Raw genomic sequence first — 15,996 nt, 5'->3', positions numbered from 1 at the left:
CGTTTTTGCTTACTTCTGTATTTCTGTCCATTAAGGTAATTTTGCTGTCATAACAGATGATGTTTATAGTTTAAGTGTGGGGGGGAGATACAACCTCATTGCCTTTTTAAAAACGTTTTCCTTCTGTATGACCAGATGAAATGATATGACTAACCTTCTCCCCTTAGGCTATTGCTGATTTTCATCACCAAACAGAGCAATATAACGATACATTTCATGTGATGATAAAGAAGTAGAATGGTGTGCGTGTGCGACATTATTTGTTTTTCCTCTCCGAGCAAAGAGAATTAAAAAAAATTAGCTCTAGGCTGCAAACTCACCTAGAGAAATCAATTTGCAGGTTTGTTGTAACCTGAGACGTATACGAAATTATTTCTTCGTGTATAATACAGAGGCAGTGTCAAAAAAAATTACCAAATGGATTCTCCCCATTCAATATCAAAGGAAGTGATCAACTACAAAAATTAAGCACATTTAAACGTGACGGTCTTTAGTTTCAGACTAAGTCTTAAGTATATTTATTTGATGTACTGCTGGGTACATGGTTGATTTGGCTTATCACAGCTCTGGGGGGAATTTCTGGCGTCGCAGTTTATCTCCATGTGAAAAGGTTAGGCCTGCACACGTTACACAGATGCAACATGTGAACCATGAAAGATCAGTGTGAACTGGTAAAAAAGGGTGGCTTCATATTCACTTCATGGATGACAAGAGGACTTATTGTTTAAGGCTCAGTGCTGTTACTGTACTCTCTGTGAAAATAAAAATAAAAGACACACAATTGTAAAAAACCTGAAAATGTTGTTGAGTCCAAACAAAGGTCACTCTGTCTGGAACGTACACGGCAAAACTAGTAAAGTAAAGCACAATGATTGCTAGAAACCTGCTCTCAGCTATTCAGCAGTTCAGTAAACTTTTGACATTATTGCTGTGTTTTTAAGTTTGGTGTAAATATAGTTTCTCTCTACCATGCAACTACTCATGATTTGTAATTCAACCCAATAAACAGTTGTGGATTTCCTCTCTGAATTATTTTATTTTAACAAGTCAATTAGTCACCAAGTGTGGGTTTCTCAAAAAAAGATACATTTTTACACATTGGGATTTGTCAACTCATTCTTTCGCGAGTTCTGGAATCAAATGACAGTAGTAGTAGTATAACAGTTAAGTGCTAGCATCGGCATGCTAAGACAGTTGCAGTGATGCCAGGTCCACCATCCTGCCACCCAAATACATGCAACACACAATTTCTAAGCAGTTTTTTTGTATATAATAAGAGTATATGAAAAAAAGACAGCATGCATCCTAAATACAGTCGATTTTTTAGGGTGCTGTTGACGGACACTATTCAATACACAAAGGAAAGTGTGAAGAAGAACAAAAGGAAATATATATATATATATATATATATATATATATATATATATATATATATATATTGTAGGTGGTGGGGGAAATGTAATCTTATGAAAAACACATTGATGTCTCTTTGTGAAGTTTAATTGGCAGTAGCTTTCCAAAATGTCTTACACCACACGTATTGTATAATTTCTTGTTTGTATAAAACGGTTAATTGTCTGTGCGTTCCAATACCCAAACTACCATTCTGTTTAGTATGCCAGAAAAGGATTGAATTTGTCCCAATAGATACAGTAGTATGTCAAATACAGTATGCCAAAAATACCAGGATGTCCTACTGCATCCTGTCGCATTTTGCACTCGGCAAGCCAGCATGCTCTTCTGGCTAGTCTCACCCACAATCCCTTGCATATGAGGGCCAGAGTTCAAGGTGTGGCATACTGCATGCAATAGTACTGACTTGGTAAAGGCAGCTGCAGTAGCACTACAAGTAAAAAATTGGAACGCAGTGCAGGTTGATATTTTTGTACGGCAACTGCTGAAACTGTGTACTAGCATGATCAGTATATACACAACATACTGTAAGATATTAGTGTGTTGTAGTATGTAGCTTTAGAACAAAACTCTAATTTAGACGGTTCGCAAAACATTTGCTTATTACCACTCAACACAAAGTAGAGCTGATGCTGATGGAAAACACACACATGTCAATATCTTGGTGGCACTAGAGGATATGTAATCACCAAAGGCATTAGTTTCATCATCTTCACACCATGAATGTTTGTTCCAAGAGATAGATTTCAGTCACCAACAAATCCACTGACATTGCAATCACAAGAGGCGTGCTGCAAATGTGGCTAAAAAAATTAATGACTGCTCAATCAATACAACAATCAAAAATGCAATGACTCAATATTGGCAAGTGATCACCTGTTTCATATTAATCTGTCAAATGAATTAGGGGCAGTGATCCAGTATTTACTGGAACAACAAGCCCCAGTTGGTGTCAGGCTGCAGGATGGAGAGTGAGGCAGGCTGTGGCAGCTCAATGATCAAATGACCAGTTGAAGAAAGAAATACAGATACATGTGGGTTGACAGGTAGGTGCAGGTATGCGGGTTAGCGGGCAGGTATATGTGGCTCAAAAGGAAAGAAACTTCAACAATGTGACAACTGACTAGAGAAAGGGGGATGTTATACAGGTATGTGCTGCACCGCTTATGAGGAAAGGAGGTGTAGATGGGCAGGGACACTCAGGTGAGGAGGGTGAGGTGATTGCAGGGTTATGGAAGTGGCAGGATCTGGAAAAATGGGAAAGTCTGAAGCCCTCTTGTGGATAGGTAAATAATAACACTAAAAGGGTCTGGAGAAGTGGAAAGGCATCTGAAGGTAAGGGACAGAGAGGCAGGATGAGAATGAATCCACACAATTGAGGCGGACATTGTGACAGTGGGAAAGATTTAGAGGAGCCTATTTTATGAGACTTTTAGCAGAATTGTAAGTGTCCTTTATCCATCTGCTTTGACTTGACGAGACAAAGACATGAAAAAAGACAAAAGCAGACGCCAAGTAGACTCAAATTATCCTTGAGTAAATGTCCTGCATACCGAGCAGCACGAATCATTGATGCTATCAGACATTGTCTTCTTCATTTTGCTTGTTATTGATTTTACAATCCACTTTGTTTACCAGCTATAGTGCACATTGCACAGTTCTATCTAATTATTGTGGAGATGGTGCATCATCAGGTCTACTCAAAGGTAGAATTAGTCCTTGCAGATCCATGCTAATTGTGTACCTGAGGCCAGAAGGTCAGTCTTTGTGTACTTGTGACACTAAGGCGACTTATGTATCAACTACACTATTAAAATAGATCTTCTCAAAATACACTAAAGTACAGTATACAGAGGCTCTGTAACTCCCTCTGCTGGGTTAGCTGCTCCTAGGATCATTAGTAATTATAGTTCAGATGTAATCACTAGGACACTATAATTGAACAGCATCTTCACATTGGCAAGAGAGCAAAATCATGATGAGGAAAATGTTTAATGCCTGGGTATGAGAAAAGAAGAAATTGAATTTTCACAGAACAATTAAAATACTTGTGATTTACTTCTTGCTTCCTTCATTTTAGCCCTTTAGCTAAAAGGCAATGAATCAAGTATTTGGTGAATAATTTATTATGAAGGTTTATTGATCAAAACAAATGGCTTGCCCCTAGTACTGTGCGAAACATCTGAAAGGAGCTGCACATAAGCCAACGGTAAAGTGATGACAACTTTCAACAACTGAAAGCTAATGAATCCCCAGCCGGTTTTATATATCATGTGTGACGTTAAAGAAGTCAGAGAAAATGAAGAATCACAAATGATCTGCTTTAAATATATTGAAACAAATAATGCATGTCAGTCTTCTACTTTACTCAAAATGTTAATATGATGGAATACAGAGAGTGCAGCTACTGCAACATTAAAACTGTTGTTGAAGCAACACACTGTGCACCCCTTCTGTGATGAGGGATTTCCTCTAACTCACGAAGAACTGAGAAATCTGCACTACATGCTTCCCGGCTGTGAGGATCTAGGAAAACCGGGGAGAAGGAATACAAAAATATTTTCGACCTCCAGGGCAAGCAGATTTAATGTACAGTATATATGATTGAGAATATTCACCATGAAAGCACATTACAGTCATGACTTTCTAATTACCTTTTGACGAGTTAGAATGAACCATTGAGAATCTAATTACAGATATCTCCCATTTAGTTTTGAATAACCATACAACTTAATGGTCCATTCGCACTACTCACAACTTAATTAAAGATATCTTGAATATTAAATCCATCTGGTGGTGGAGTGTTTAAGATTCATACTACCATAAGTTATTTATATATATTTGTGTATATATATATATATATATATATATATATATATATATATATATACATATATATATATATATATATATATATATATATATATTCACATTTTAATTATGATTAGTCAAAATGCATTTGCAGATGTCAGAAATATCATTATAGAGCTGTAAACTGTAACCGAATGAAGTAGCCTCACAAACGACATGGAGACCTCCTGCGATCAGGATCGCAGATAATGTAAAATCAATCTTTCACTCGTTAGTTGAACTTTAAAGAAATGTTAAATGGCGAAAAAAAATCCACTGCAGGGAATATCATCAATTAACAAAGTAATTTACAGATCATATTGTAAGCTTATTAGTAAGAGACATGAGTTTCTGAGCTCAACAAGGACCTAACTACAGGAGCGCCATCAGCACATTCCGCTGTCACAGCCACATAAACAATTTAAGCAGCAAATTAAAAGACAACAAAGGATTTTCCACTGAGGGTATGTGAGCCATACAGTGTTTTATTTATGGAGGCACAACTATTTGATGACATTTGCTCACGCTATCACCTAAATCAACACGGTGATGCAACTCCTTGGCAAGAAGGTCCGCCATAACACAGCGTCCCCTTTCGTTTCATCCCATAGCCTACACTTCGTTACGAAGTTTCTCACATAAATCAGGTGTGACGGTCACTTCAATTATGTGACAAAGGCGAAGAAGAGAACGTGATGGATTGGTGTCAAAGCTGAGGGGAGCCATAAGTCAGACCGAAAGCACGAGCTGCCCATCTGTCAACAATCTCAATTAACCATGTACAGAGAGAAGCAACAAAACAAAAACAACACCAACAAGGGTCTCTATCACGGCGGTGGGGGAGACCCCATTTTTACAAAGAGAAAACAGTGTATTCAAGTGAGCTGGATTGCTCCATCCATCAGCGAGGGGGGAGGTGGTTCAAATTGAAATCTGACATTTAGAGCCCCAACGCCTTTGCTCGCTGGCACTGATATGAACTATAGCATGTGGCAAATTGTTTGTATCAGGCCTGTCCCTGGGTGAAGCCTCTGATCATGTTTAGGGTTGAAATAGGCACCCTTGACATTTCAATGAAAGGTCAGGTTTTGTGTTGTGTTTACATACAGCCAGGCAGACGAGGATTATTGTCATAATCTGGGTTTGTGCCAACTCGTGAACGCTGCCTTGTTTGTTTTGACTCAATATCAGGACACGAGGAGTCCTGCACAGCAATGACGTGACTGGAGCAAGATCATAGGAGGGTTTAACTGAGGCCGCCTGTTGATATAAATAGTGTCCTCTCCATAAAGATAAACTCTCTTGTTCCTCTGTACAAACGTCCCTAGTTGGTTTGATTGGCAAATAATGATTATGCAGCGGTCTCCTTGAATTACAACAAAATGCCAAAGTATCACAACAAATACACAGCTCATTACTCTCTCTGCATGTGTGAGAAGATCGCTGACAATTTCACAAGGAAAAACATCCAGGATTAATTTGCTTCTGTACGCAGGGTGTCCGTTTCCAGCTAAATTAACAGACCTATCTGGAATTAATTTAACGTCTGCACCAAACAAATTAGTCTTGGATCCGGATCTAATAAACAGCGTGAAGCGGCATCGATATGCACATGTTGCTGATAGTGAGTGTGGCATTTCTGATAAACCAGGCTCTTCCTTAAGTAACAGTGGGGCAAATTGGGCCATTTTCTGCTGAAGAGCAAACGCAAATAGATATCCTGGGTATTTGTTGGTTTTACACTTAGAGTTGAAGATTTTGTATAAAAATACTATAGCATAAAGGAAGACTATGGAGCCTTTTAAATCCTGCGATTTCCCCATTGCAGGACTAATAAAGGATTATCTTATCCTATTTTATATGCGGCTCTCAACAATTCAGGATCCCCAACCAGGCCAAGCAGACTGCCACAGGGCCCCCAAAACCACAGGTTAACTGTTTTGTTGCTGTCCAGTGAAAACCATCTATGTAAATTTTTTGATTTGAATTTTTAGATAAACTGAATAATTAGGTGTTCCTTTGTAGGTGAAGACAATTCGCCGGCTTCTAGCTAAATAAACCGTGTAACACCCCCTGAAAGCTGAAAACAAGGTTTATTTTTTTAGCTCATGAAAGGTTGACACTTTGGAGAGCCACGGTTCATTACCTGAATCAAAATTTTGTTTTAAGCAGTGGTGAGAATATATATATATATATATATATATATATATATATATATATATATATATATATATATATATATATATATATATATATATATATATATATATATACTTAAGAAGCAATAAACAATACAAATATCCCATTACAAGCACAAATCCTGCACTCATTATGCTTCTTTGGTAGGAATACAAAAGCCTTATCATCCAAATGTGCTTTGTGTATAAACATTAAAACTACTAATTATTAACAGATCTGGGAATATATTTTGAATGTAAGATTTGATTGAAGTAATACAATCTGTAAAATAAATTATTCAAATGAACTATTAACTTGTCTTTCAAATAAATGTTGTGTGATAAAAAAAAGAAGTATAATATTTGCCTTAAAAACGCAGTGGAGTAGAAGTATAAAGTAGCAGGGTAGTAGTAAGTATTACCATGCTACTACATCAAAATTGTACTTTAGTGCAGTACTTGGGTAAATGCACTTTCTTACAGTCTGCCATTGGCTAAGACCTTATTATTTCACATCTTGCATGGCTCCTATTCCAACTACTTTTTTTAAAACCGTGAACCGATTTCAGTTGATAGTGTGCTTATTCCATTAATGAATTTCCAACACAGAAAACTTGGGGCTATGACATAAGCATGTACACCTATGCAGTCTGTGATTTACACAGTAACTAATGAGCAAAGCAACTCATTTTGCTCCAGGGCCCAACACGTGTTTTTAAATAGGTTTTAACATCACAACTTTACCATCAATGAATACAACAGCATATGTATGATAATGTTGGACTCTTCTGTTGTTTTTGTTATTAATAATGTTTCTGATGTAAGGGAAGTCACGAGACATGATTATTACGCTGTCATGTCATGTCAGCTGACAGCATGTTTCTACCTGACTCCATCAGCGGACTTTTAGCGCTTCCGGATTTGTACTGAAACGCTATTGGGCGGTCACAGGCACGCTTTGATTCTATTGGTCCAGAATTACGTCACTCGTTCAGGGGGCGGGCTGAAGGCGTTTCAAACGAGGAAATAGATCCAAATTTAAAACATAGTCGGTTATTGTCATTGTTGTGCGAAAATATTCGTGTTTTCAGTCAGAATGTGCAGAGTCGCGTGCCTCCTGGCGCTCTTTGTTTTAATGAGCCCCGCTGCTCACGCGCTGGACAATGGCCTCGCGCTGAAGCCCACAATGGGCTGGCTGCACTGGGAGAGGTTCATGTGTAATATCGACTGTTACAAGGACCCCAATAACTGCATCAGGTAAGAGACGACTGAGCTGCAGTCCGACGATTGTGAGCTAAAACACAATGAAAGCAGGCGGTACTCAAGTCCCACCAGCATGAAAAACTCCTTTTAAACAACTCATTTATGAAAATGTCTGTGAGAAGATCCTTTCAAATTGATTCAACGTAAATAAACGCTCTTGCAGAGCAGGCCCTCCGTGTAAAGGAAGTGACAATATGGGATTTGTTTGCACAATAAACTAAATAAACAAACCTATACAAACACACATTGGTTTCACAAAATATAAATCCTAAACTTGTAACTGTAAGCATGGCTTATCTCAGAATTATAACTACAAACTAATAACATGGTCATTATTTTTCAATGCAACCACATGACAGCTTGTAATTATCCTGTGATCTTTATTTCATAATTGAGAAACTGTTTCAGAAGGAATAACAAATGACAGCAGAGACGTGATTGTAAAAGGAGTGAACATTTGATAAGACAGAACAATAACGACACCGTCTGATTTAATTTACCTTTATTTGTTCTTTGGTTTGAGGCACTGGGAGATTATAATGTCCCTTGAAATGTAATAAACTAAATTGCCATGCACTTTGTGAACAAGGAACATAAAGGTCTGCACAATATCAGCAATAAGAAAAAGAGAAACACAGACGAAGAGAAAACACATAAGGCTGAAACAAACCATTAGTTTCAATATCAACCTGCCAATTATTTTCTCAAATAATCAATAGTTTCATAACACAGTGAAATTGCTCTTCAATATTAGGTACTTAAAACCCAAGGTGGCGTCCTCAAGAGTCTTGTTTTGTTTGACTTGCTGACGAAACTCAAATGTATTAACTTTACTTTAATGTAAAACAAGCCAATGCAACATAGCGTCTGATTTCAGAAGAAATATTTGGCATTTTTTGCATGGGAAATTCTGACAATCAACCAATTATGAAAATATGTGCTGATTAATTTTGTAGAGCTCTCAGAATTATGTAGACTGCATTATTATATTCCTATGAATTAAGATGTCTCATTCATTGGGAATAGATGCTAAGTCATTATTAGAGCTGCAACTAATGATTGTTTTCATTATTTATTCAGCTACTAATTATTTTTCTCGAGTAACTAATTAATCATTTAGTCCTTTAAATGTCGAAAAGCAGAAGAACAAAAAGCCTGTCACGTTTTCAAAGCCCAAAGTGAGAGATAGATATTCAGTTTACTATCATTTATAAGAAAGAACATTCTTAAAATTTGAGAAGCTAGAAGCAGCCGATGTTTTTCTCTAACTCAATCTGTTATCACAAGAGTTGCAGATACATTTTCTTACAGTAGACAAACAATTAATCGCCGAACATTTGCAGCATTGGTCATAAAAAGTTAGTAAAGTTTCTTTTTGTTTGTAAGTAATGCAAGATCTGATTTATTTTTGGGGATGCTTAAAAAAAAAGACAAATAACTCACTTGCTTTGCACAGCGAACATTGTTTTCCTCCGAGGAAGAGCTGTCCAACAAAGCGTTGCCTGTAGGCTGGATAGTTATTGTGTTGTATACCGGGCGACGATGCACAACAGAAAGACTGGCATCATTAGAATAGCACGTATTTGGGTCTGCCATATTGCTCCTGCACATGACATCGAACACTGGCATCTAAACTGATGCTATCGGCCCCACTGTCTGCTCCTGTTGCCCTGGCAGTGAGCGTCTGTACATGCAGATGGCAGATGTGATGGTGAAGGAGGGCTGGAAAGAGGCCGGTTACGAGTACGTCTGCATCGATGACTGCTGGCCCTCCCACCAGCGCGATGCCCGGGGCCGCCTGCAGGCAGACCCAAAAAGATTCCCGGGGGGTATCAAGAAGCTGGCTGACTATGTGAGTAGTAGATATAAAAGAGGCGTGGAGACTCTGGATGTGAATGTGCTATTAATGCCATAATTCCTCCATAGGCATCAAAGAGAGAGGGGTTCAGATAGACTTAAGAGAAGCGAGTAATACTTTCAATTCTCTTCACCAGCTGGAAGGGGCGAGTATGCACTTGGATTTATGACTTTTTGTATTCTAGTTTCCAGGCTATGGGCTGCATTATGAATACTATACACAGTTATATAATGGTAAACTGTGTCATATTTAACACATATTCCCTTTGATGTGATTCCACAGGGTGCAACGTTAAAATCTGTGGCGCAATGCATCTAACTTTGGAAAACAAAAAAAAAGTTTGAAACCTCCGGTTAAATAACTCGTGAAGTAAAAGTGATTACACAGTCAGATTACATATTCATTTTACATCCATCTGAGCCAACCTGCAGTTATTTACATAATGATGGGGAAAGGACCAGATGTGGAATCCAGGGTCTCACATTTCATACCGGTAGAAATTCAGCACCTGGAGAGCCGGGGGAGATACGTAGGCACATAGTTGTGTCGTGTAGAAGTGCAGACTGTCGTTCAGACTCTTTGCTACAAGTCTCTTGAGCTGGAGGCCACTGTGAGAGGCCGGTTCCCACTCAGGCAAAAAAAGTGATGTTCATCAGGAAATAGATACATTTGGGCCCACTGAGGCAGAGCTGTGTCCTGCAACAGAAGCACCAAGTTTTTAGCTGTGCAACATCGCCATCTACTGGTGAATGTCCATATCAGAATTAGAATCATTTATTGGCCAAGTACATTGCACATACAAGGAATTTGACTCAATGAAAGGCACATAACAATAGAAAATATAACAATAAAAAACAATAAACAGTGCAGTTTAGTCTTTTATTTGAGTATCTTTGCCTGGATGTTGGAATACTTTGGTTTTATTCTAACATGCTATGATTTCTTGTATGCATTTCTCTGTCTTCAGGTCCATTCTAAGGGACTGAAGCTGGGCATCTATGCAGATGTTGGGAAGAACACCTGTGCTGGATACCCTGGCAGTCTTGGTTACTATGAGACAGATGCTCAGACTTTTGCTGACTGGGGTGTGGATCTGCTCAAATTTGATGGCTGCTATATGAACTGGACCTTGCTGGGAGAAGGTGAGTCTATTATTCGGAAGTATGATGTACGGTTATTTAAACATGGCGACGAAATAACAAAGTCCCCAATTACTGCTATGTACTTCACCTAAAGATAATGGTACTTTAAAGCGCCCATTGATACGCATGTAAATACACATTTAATTAAATATTTCCATTTTTTGGGTTCTCTGATTCCAAACCTCCACAAACTCCATAGACAACTTTTTTTATGGGGTTTAATCTAACATGTAAGATTTTTTCTGGTTAAGGATATGTGAGCATGTCAAAAGCACTCAACAAAACCGGAAGAAGTATCCTGTACTCCTGCGAGTGGCCTTTGTACGAGTGGCCTTTCCAAACGGTGAGAGAAGTTGTTTTGTCTTAACACTACTTTAAATTAGAGCTGCAACGAATCAACTGACCTTTAGTGAGTTTTTTTTTTAAAGAAAAAAGGCTCCAGCTTCCCTTATGCAAGGATATGATGCTTATCTTTATAATTTTACATTAAATCACATTAATTTGGCTTCGACCACATAGCTACTTACAATAAGTGAATTCAAACCACGTTGGAGCAAGATATTATCTAAAACGTATTGGGAAATGAAATGAGATGGGAAATCATAACAGTAATTTTTCACAATTTGTTTTGCTTAAACGATTACAGTTGAGAAAATAATTGGTAGATTATTTGGTAAGCAAAAGATAACTTTAAATCTTGACATTGGCATTATCGATTTCATCTTCCAACAACAAATATGAACACTCATTAACAGTTGTCTGCTGCTTAATGACCCAGACATCGTGTTATATGACATAAAAGAGCCTTTCCGTGCCTGCAGCCCAACTACACGGCCATTCGAGAGGCCTGTAACCACTGGCGCAACTTTGCTGATGTGTACGACTCATGGAGCTCTGTCAAGTCCATCTTGGACTGGACCGCTTCTCATCAAGACGTTATCGTCCCCTCGGCTGGGCCCGGAGGATGGAACGACCCCGATATGGTACTCTACTCCGGTTCTTATATGCTCCTCTGTTTGACCTCAAACGAAGAGTACAACCACTGCTGTTCAAGCCGTTTTATTTAATAATAGAAAAGAAATAGCTGTAGGAATAGTTTGACATGTTTTATTTATTCGCTCGTTTTGCAGAGCGATGGATGAGAAGATAGATAACCCTAGTTAAATTAAAATCACAGCCAGCTGACGCATATCAGCATAATTATGTAAAGAAATATGACTTTTCCAAAATGTCAAACCATCTTTTAAAATGTACCGCCTTGCTTGAGGCTCCCCTATCCATATATTTTACATATATGGCCTATAGAGATTAGTTATAACGTTTAAGTTTAGTAGAAACTGGGATAATTCACTACAATAAAATGGTTCAATTGGTATTTTTAAAAGACCAATGTATGACGAAAACAAGGATCAAATGTCTCATTCATAGATTGTTCTGTGGCATACCGTCAGTACGTCCTTCTTTTGCTACAATTTTCATATTTAGCTCGTGATCGGGAACTTTGGCCTCAGTCATGCCCAGCAGGAGTCCCAGATGGCGTTATGGGCCATCATGGCGGCCCCTCTGCTGGTGTCTAATGATCCGAGGGACATCTGTCCTCGCGCCAAGGAGCTGCTGCAGAACAGACACATCATCGCCATCAGCCAGGACCCACTGGGCAAGCAAGGATACCGCACTGCCAAGGTGGGTGAGCAGCAGCATAAACTCCTGGAATCAGCCTTTAGGGTACATTTAGTCTCCAAATAGAAATGATGTAGTCCGCTTAACAGTGCCCCATAGACAAACTTCAGACAATGATTTTCATTTTAGCATAAGTGCGAGTGATAATCAAAGTATTATATTGCAACTCAAAGTGTGGAATCAAGCACAACTCTTTCTGCAGGTGGACAATTTTGAGTTGTGGGAGAGGCCTCTGTCTAAGAACCGACTGGCTGTCGCGGTGCTCAACATGCTGGAGATCGGTGGTCCACGAGGGTTTTTCATCAGAGCGGTTCCTGGCTGGAAGATCTGTGACCCCCAGTGCAACGTCACACAGATCCTGCCTCAGTACATGGAAATGGGTGTTCAGACGCCATATACCAAGATCGTGGTGTCCGTCAACCCTTCAGGCACTGCGCTACTGGCCGTCACACCGCTCCAGAAGCGGTATTGGGAGGACACGCCCGAGAGGCGCAAGCACACCATTTTGTAGCACCATGGAGGTTTTGCACTCAACCAGCCTTCACAATAGATTGACTTTTTGATGCAAATGGACATTTTTAACGTTTACTTGAATCCTCCAAATGCCATTTATCATTTTTATTAAATTACTGGAAAATATTTTGGCGCACATGCTAGGAATTGTCCAGTCTTTGCTGCTAATAATTAAAAATACAAAAGCTTGAATTTTGCACACATGACAAGAATATTCAAACTGAGGCAAAAGAAAAGAGCCAAACGTCAATGCATGTTTTCATACATTTATTGAAAATAGTGACAACTTCCTCCAAGAAACTGGCCCACAGCTTAGAACTGGATGACCTGGCCCTGTAAGAACAGAAAAAACATGGTTAGAAGAATGCACAAGCAAACTTACAGATGTGAAAATGATATGTGGTACTCTAAATGCTGCTGGACATTACAATGCAGTCACAATTTACTTTGAGTATGACACGTCTGTATCATCTCAGCATTTTGACCATGTTTCTTCACATTTGTGACTTTAACCGCTACATAAAATAAAAAATAAACATTTCCATCTTATTGTGATCCAAACATGTTGGATTAATGTTGCACTGTCAGGGTGCATGAAGAGGAATGAAAAAAAAAAAACTAGAAAAACACTACTCTACATGTTGCCCATTTTTCTCCAGTCATTCAAGATAATGACTTAATTGTTCTTGGTTTTGCATTTTAGTATCAAGCTGCCAGTGTATCCCCCACCCCAAAAAAAAAACCTCTAGTCTCCTCTGTTCAAAGTAAAGAATAATGTGATTGTTGTGGCTTGTGAAGGGATTTTACTTGGAGATAATTATTGCAGAATTTCATATTGCCATTGTTTGTCCTGATCTTAGTGCTATATAAGCTTTATTGCTAGGCTTTTTGGAATAAGTGTTGCATTTACAATGACTTTAATATATATAGTAATATTTAGTATTAAAGATTTGAATTGTTATTCAGCACTCTTGGCCAACAAGGATGCAATGGTGGCATTCGTCCTTCCTCTCCATTGAGTGACACGCTGTGTTTTACCACAAGTTGACAATTGTAATGTCTCTTTACATTACTGCCATTTGTAGCAAAATAAAAATAGCAATATTTAGAACGTATTCTTGGCTTTGATAGCCACTATCGTCAGTAAGAATCGTCCGATTCTGCAAAATGAAATCCATGATCTTCCTTTTTCTACAAGAGCCACACTACAAACCCTAAAGTGTTCTACATATGTAGCTGCCATTATACCAGTGCGACAGATCTGCCTAACATATACAAATCTAAATGACACATTGGAATACTTAATTTTGGTAGCATCCCCTAAATAATTAACTGATAAGATAGTAAGTTAGACTGAGAACCATGAATCAGGTAGAGCACACCGTTGGCCATGTGGGGTTAGGAAGTGATTAGAGTTGCAGTCTAATAAAGGGCACTGTGGGAAAAGCACACGCCAAAAAAAAAAAAAAAAAAAAAGTCAATGACTCGTACCTTTCTCTTCTTGTCACCGCCCAACTCGAAGTGCTTGCATCTCTTGATGGCCAGCATTCTCTTGGATCTGCAGTTGGGCTCCACACACTCAAGCCTCAGGACGATCTTCTTTGTGGTCTTTGCCTGAAGAGACAGATCACCATTAAGTCTAACTTCACACAAACAATACTCAACATGGCACTAGACAGAAAAACATACCTTTTTCCTGAAGATGGGCTTGGTCTGACCCCCGTAGCCGGATTGCTTTCTGTCGTATCTCCTCTTACCTGCACAACATTTACAGATCAGCTACATTTCATGACAACTCATTTACCATACAGGTGCACATACCCATATAGATACAAAGAGGGATTAATTACCCTGTGCATAGAGGGAATCCTTTCCCTTCTTGTACTGGGTAACTTTGTGGGGCTGGTGCTTCTTGCACTTCTTGCAGTAGGTCCTGCGGGTCTTCGGGACGTTCACCTGGACAACACAATAGATGAGTGTAAACACACATGGCCAATAAAGCTGATTCAGATAAACTATGACTACACGTGCAATAAACCTGGTCGCAAACTTAAGAACCATTTCAAGATCAACATCTAACCATGTGGGGAAGCTAATCGTGGTGACACTAGCTTACAAAAAAATAAAATGGAGGAGCGTAGATATATACATGGCTCCTGTGTGACGACCGCTGAACATATAGGTGTATTTGACCAAATAGCTAAAGTTGAAACACAACGAGACCGTTTTAAAAACCAAACGTAATGGACACTGTCCCGTTTACTCATGTTTACCATCATAACGTGGCTAACCGTCCGAGCCCCGGTGAGGCCTTGAAGCCATTTCACGTGATTTCAGTCCTAAAACGTATGTAAACGCGTCGCTGCATTTATGCCCAAAATGGAAATAATGTCGTCAGTCATAACGTTAACGTTGACAAACGTATATCTGACATCTATCTTTAAAGAAAAGGCCGGTTGAAGTGGAAGTACGCATTGCAGAAAGCGTTTCGCCAACAACACATCAAGCGAAACTAAAAGATAATAAAACAGAGTAAAATGTACACGAGCCGAGAAATACTACCATCGTTGTGTGTATCGAGACATTGGTAACGTATGTGAGGCAACTAGAAGCAGTCAATACTCGTTAATCGCCAAGATTGAGTTTGATTCTGTAAAGTATATCCGAGAAGGAAAATCCTACCATGGTGTCGTCCCGATGCAGAGGAAAAGAGGAAGTAGAAGCCGGAAGCAGTTCTTAATATAGTGCTTGGCGGTGACCGGCCGGGCTGTCCACACTGCCCCCTAGCGGCGGGACATGGCAGGAGGACAACAGCAAACAACTCACCAAAAAACATGTAAATGCCGGGAGTTAGTAATGTAGTCTTTGTAAAACACAATGAGCAGACTTTCTAATGCCTGCAGAAGTTTTCAGCTTGAAGTTATTTCATATTTTGTTCCTGTAATACTGATGTTGGCAGTTTACTTAATAAGAAATCACCTTAAATAAAAGGGAACTATATGCACGACACAAATGGTCCTGCGTTAATGTTTAGCCCGCTTGCACTTATCACCAAAACCATCCAGAGGGCTGATATGAAAATGAGCAGGAAGAAAAAGGG

At 39.0% G+C, this 15,996-nt stretch overlaps 2 protein-coding genes across 2 annotated transcripts; one reads left to right on the top strand and one right to left on the bottom strand.

The window, feature by feature from the left end:
* Positions 1–7,536: 7,536 nt before the first annotated feature.
* gla (galactosidase, alpha) lies at positions 7,537–13,046 on the top strand (the record flags this gene model as incomplete). Its single annotated transcript, XM_079228357.1, has 7 exons — positions 7,537–7,697; positions 9,381–9,555; positions 10,529–10,703; positions 10,955–11,046; positions 11,525–11,686; positions 12,189–12,386; positions 12,586–13,046. The coding sequence occupies 7 exons, from the start codon at positions 7,537–7,539 to the stop codon at positions 12,892–12,894; spliced, it is 1,272 nt and encodes a 423-aa protein (XP_079084483.1). The 3' UTR covers positions 12,895–13,046.
* Positions 13,047–13,148: 102 nt separating this feature from the next.
* Positions 13,149–15,613, bottom strand: rpl36a (ribosomal protein L36A). The gene is made up of 5 exons (XM_079228358.1): positions 15,579–15,613; positions 14,747–14,852; positions 14,586–14,653; positions 14,388–14,510; positions 13,149–13,229 (listed from the first exon to the last, which is right to left on the bottom strand). The coding sequence occupies exons 1-5, from the start codon at positions 15,579–15,581 to the stop codon at positions 13,209–13,211; spliced, it is 321 nt and encodes a 106-aa protein (XP_079084484.1). The 5' UTR covers positions 15,582–15,613; the 3' UTR covers positions 13,149–13,208.
* Positions 15,614–15,996: the final 383 nt, after the last annotated feature.

This window comes from Taurulus bubalis (genome assembly GCF_910589615.1).
Source record: "Taurulus bubalis genome assembly, chromosome: 13".
Lineage (NCBI taxonomy): Eukaryota > Metazoa > Chordata > Actinopteri > Perciformes > Cottidae > Taurulus > Taurulus bubalis.
This window is presented reverse-complemented; position numbering and strand designations above follow the sequence as displayed.